Source organism: Papaver somniferum, chromosome 3, assembly GCF_003573695.1.
Source record: "Papaver somniferum cultivar HN1 chromosome 3, ASM357369v1, whole genome shotgun sequence".
Taxonomy (NCBI): domain Eukaryota; kingdom Viridiplantae; phylum Streptophyta; class Magnoliopsida; order Ranunculales; family Papaveraceae; genus Papaver; species Papaver somniferum.
Genome location: NC_039360.1, coordinates 149128446 through 149130901, shown reverse-complemented (window position 1 = coordinate 149130901; position 2456 = coordinate 149128446). Strand labels below are relative to the sequence as shown.

The 2456-nt window shown below is 38.2% G+C and overlaps 1 protein-coding gene across 1 annotated transcript; it reads left to right on the top strand.

Annotated features, from left to right (window-relative positions):
- Positions 1-1008: 1008 nt before the first annotated feature.
- LOC113360092 (rRNA biogenesis protein rrp36-like) lies at positions 1009-1587 on the top strand. Its single transcript, XM_026603639.1, has 2 exons — positions 1009-1132; positions 1310-1587. The coding sequence occupies exons 1-2, from the start codon at positions 1009-1011 to the stop codon at positions 1585-1587; spliced, it is 402 nt and encodes a 133-aa protein (XP_026459424.1).
- Positions 1588-2456: the final 869 nt, after the last annotated feature.

Here is a 2456-nt window from a genome sequence, read left to right as displayed (position 1 = left end):
TTTCACCTACACGACCCCCACCCTCATCTCTTCTTCATCTTAACGTCAGGAAAGAAAAGAGAGAAAAAAATTTTGTCGGAGCATCGCCGCCGACAGTTGCCGTCCGATCACCGTCCGACCATATTCCGGACGACACCGACCAGGCAAGCGGATTTTTTTTTTTGTTTGTTGGTCTCATGAGTTCCATGGTCTGTTCATGCCTTGATCATGTTGAAGTTATATACATGTGCATATATGAGTGTGAGTTTTGTAGAAAACCCTTGTTTTTTTTTTAGAAAACGTATGTTCGTTCGATCGTTAGTTTAAGAAACTAATAATAATCCCTGACTTAGGAGAGATTTTTTTTATACATAGACTGTGTCCAGTGATAAAATTTTGTTTATGAGCTTTCATGGAAACCAAAACTTCATCTTAAAAGATATGAACTTTTCACAAGACCAAAATAAACTCTCGCTTCAAAAAAAGACGATCATACGAAGGAAAAGATTTTTTTTTTATATGAAACCGTGACATATACTTCTTTTTTTTCTAATAAATTCTTAAAAGTAAAGTAAAATTATTCGTACAAACTTTAGGTGACATATACTATAATATAATACCGTATATTTATTTAGTGAGTAAATAATAGTTTTGAAAATTTTACGTGAGTTATTCACGTTAATCATTGTTTCGCAAAATCAAAACATGGATTTTGAGCAACCCTTGACATTAGATAATTTATTTATGATGAAATACTGCCTGGGTGTAAGTTCCACAGCTCAGTTGTGGATGTTCATGCTATGAAAATTGTGTTCATGAATTTATGAAAAATCAGGATTCAATTATTTAAATAATAAAGTTTTGTTCGTTATTGCAGGTTTCAAGGAACAAACTAATTTTTGAAGTGTTAACTCTTATATCACAATCTCCGTGCTAGTGGAATTGTAAAGAGGTAAGAGTTAGGATTACCATTTTTGCAGTGGATTTATTATCAGCATATCTGTAATTCTTTGCTCTTGGTTCCAGAAAATGGTGACTTCCAGCAGCAGCGATTATGATTATAGTTATTCTTCCAGCTCTTCTGAAGAGGATTCCAAAGCTCCCGCAGCCAAATCACGAGCTAAGATGAATCGTACTGAGGGAGCGAAGCCAAGTGCGCCTCTTAATGACCATAAGGTTACTTATGCTGAACTCATGAAGAGAAAATCCAAGGATGACAGGATGGATGATTATCGGCGAAGAAGGGACCAGATTCAAAGCAGAGTACTAGCAGCTGAGGAGAAACTTCGATTTTGAGCTGAAGGTTTACCCTATGATTCTGATGTTTCAGAAAATGATGAACCCGTGTGGGTGCCACGAGATCTTAAGATTAAGCCAGACCGGCGTACTAGGGAGATCGAGAAACTGGTCAAAGCTGACCTTGAAGCTGAGCGTGAAAAAGAAGAGTATTGGGATTCCTTGTACAACGATCCTGAGATTCATCCGGACTTCGTCAATGGCCCTGACAGTGATTCCGATGAAGAATTTGAAGAGGACTCCGCGAGTGATGATGATGACGAATCTGATAATTCTGACAAATCTGATAACTCCGATGAATCTGACGAGTAACCTTGCTCGTGACCTTCTCTGAGATTACTTGTTTTTGTCGTAGTAGATACTTTCTGGTTACTTGATCAGTTTTTTGCTATGGAGACATTTCTTTAGAGATTATTTTCTGAACCATAATCCCCTGTCGTATTTTTGCCAAATCTTCTTCATATCTCCAACTGGATAGGATGGACCAATGTCCGTGTAGATAATAGTTATCCACGAAATACTATTATACGAACCGGCTAGGAGACACGCGGCCTGCCAGATCATTAATTCACAGTTGCAATGTTGGTTACATCCGAAGTATCAGTCCCCGGTATTTCCATGTTGATTACGCCTGAGCTGCCAGTCCCCAGTATTGTCGCACTTCTTCTATGTTATCGGATACGCTCTGACTCGAGAGTTAGGGTTTCAATAAAAACCACAACATATTTGACTATATTTGTTATAGGATAAGTATCATTCTTCAATGTCTAGGTTTTCTCTATTTAAACAACATCTCGTCTCCTGCCTTTGCATTATCAGAAGTAATTTTGATCACAAACATACCTCTCGTCACCATGTCCAAAAGTAGTATTTCTTCTCGAAACGAACCTCAATCCAAGCATGAACTAGAAGCATCTGTCTCAGTAAGTCGTATATTATTCTCCATCTCCATTTGATCAGAATTATTGATCGTAGAAAAATAATTTGTTGCAGAATAATCAGGAGAATCCATCTTCTTCGCATAATTTGAGGCCTAAGCGGACTGTTAAAGCCCCTTCCCGATACAGGTCAGCTCATGCTGAAGCTGGAGCATCCGTAAGCAATTCCATAACTTCTCCGCTGAGGTTTTCCACGTTCGATGTTCGATAAAATTTAACACTCCTTCATTTCATCGCAGGTTG

What these genes read in the sequence shown, in the direction of transcription:
- LOC113360092 (XM_026603639.1), top strand. Translation starts at nt 1,009, where the DNA reads ATGGTGACTTCCAGCAGCAGCGATTATGATTATAGTTATTCTTCCAGC. An exon ending in TACTGAGGGAGCGAAGCCAA is followed by an intron (nt 1,133 to 1,309) that starts GTGCGCCTCTTA and finishes CTGATGTTTCAG; the next exon opens with AAAATGATGAACCCGTGTGG.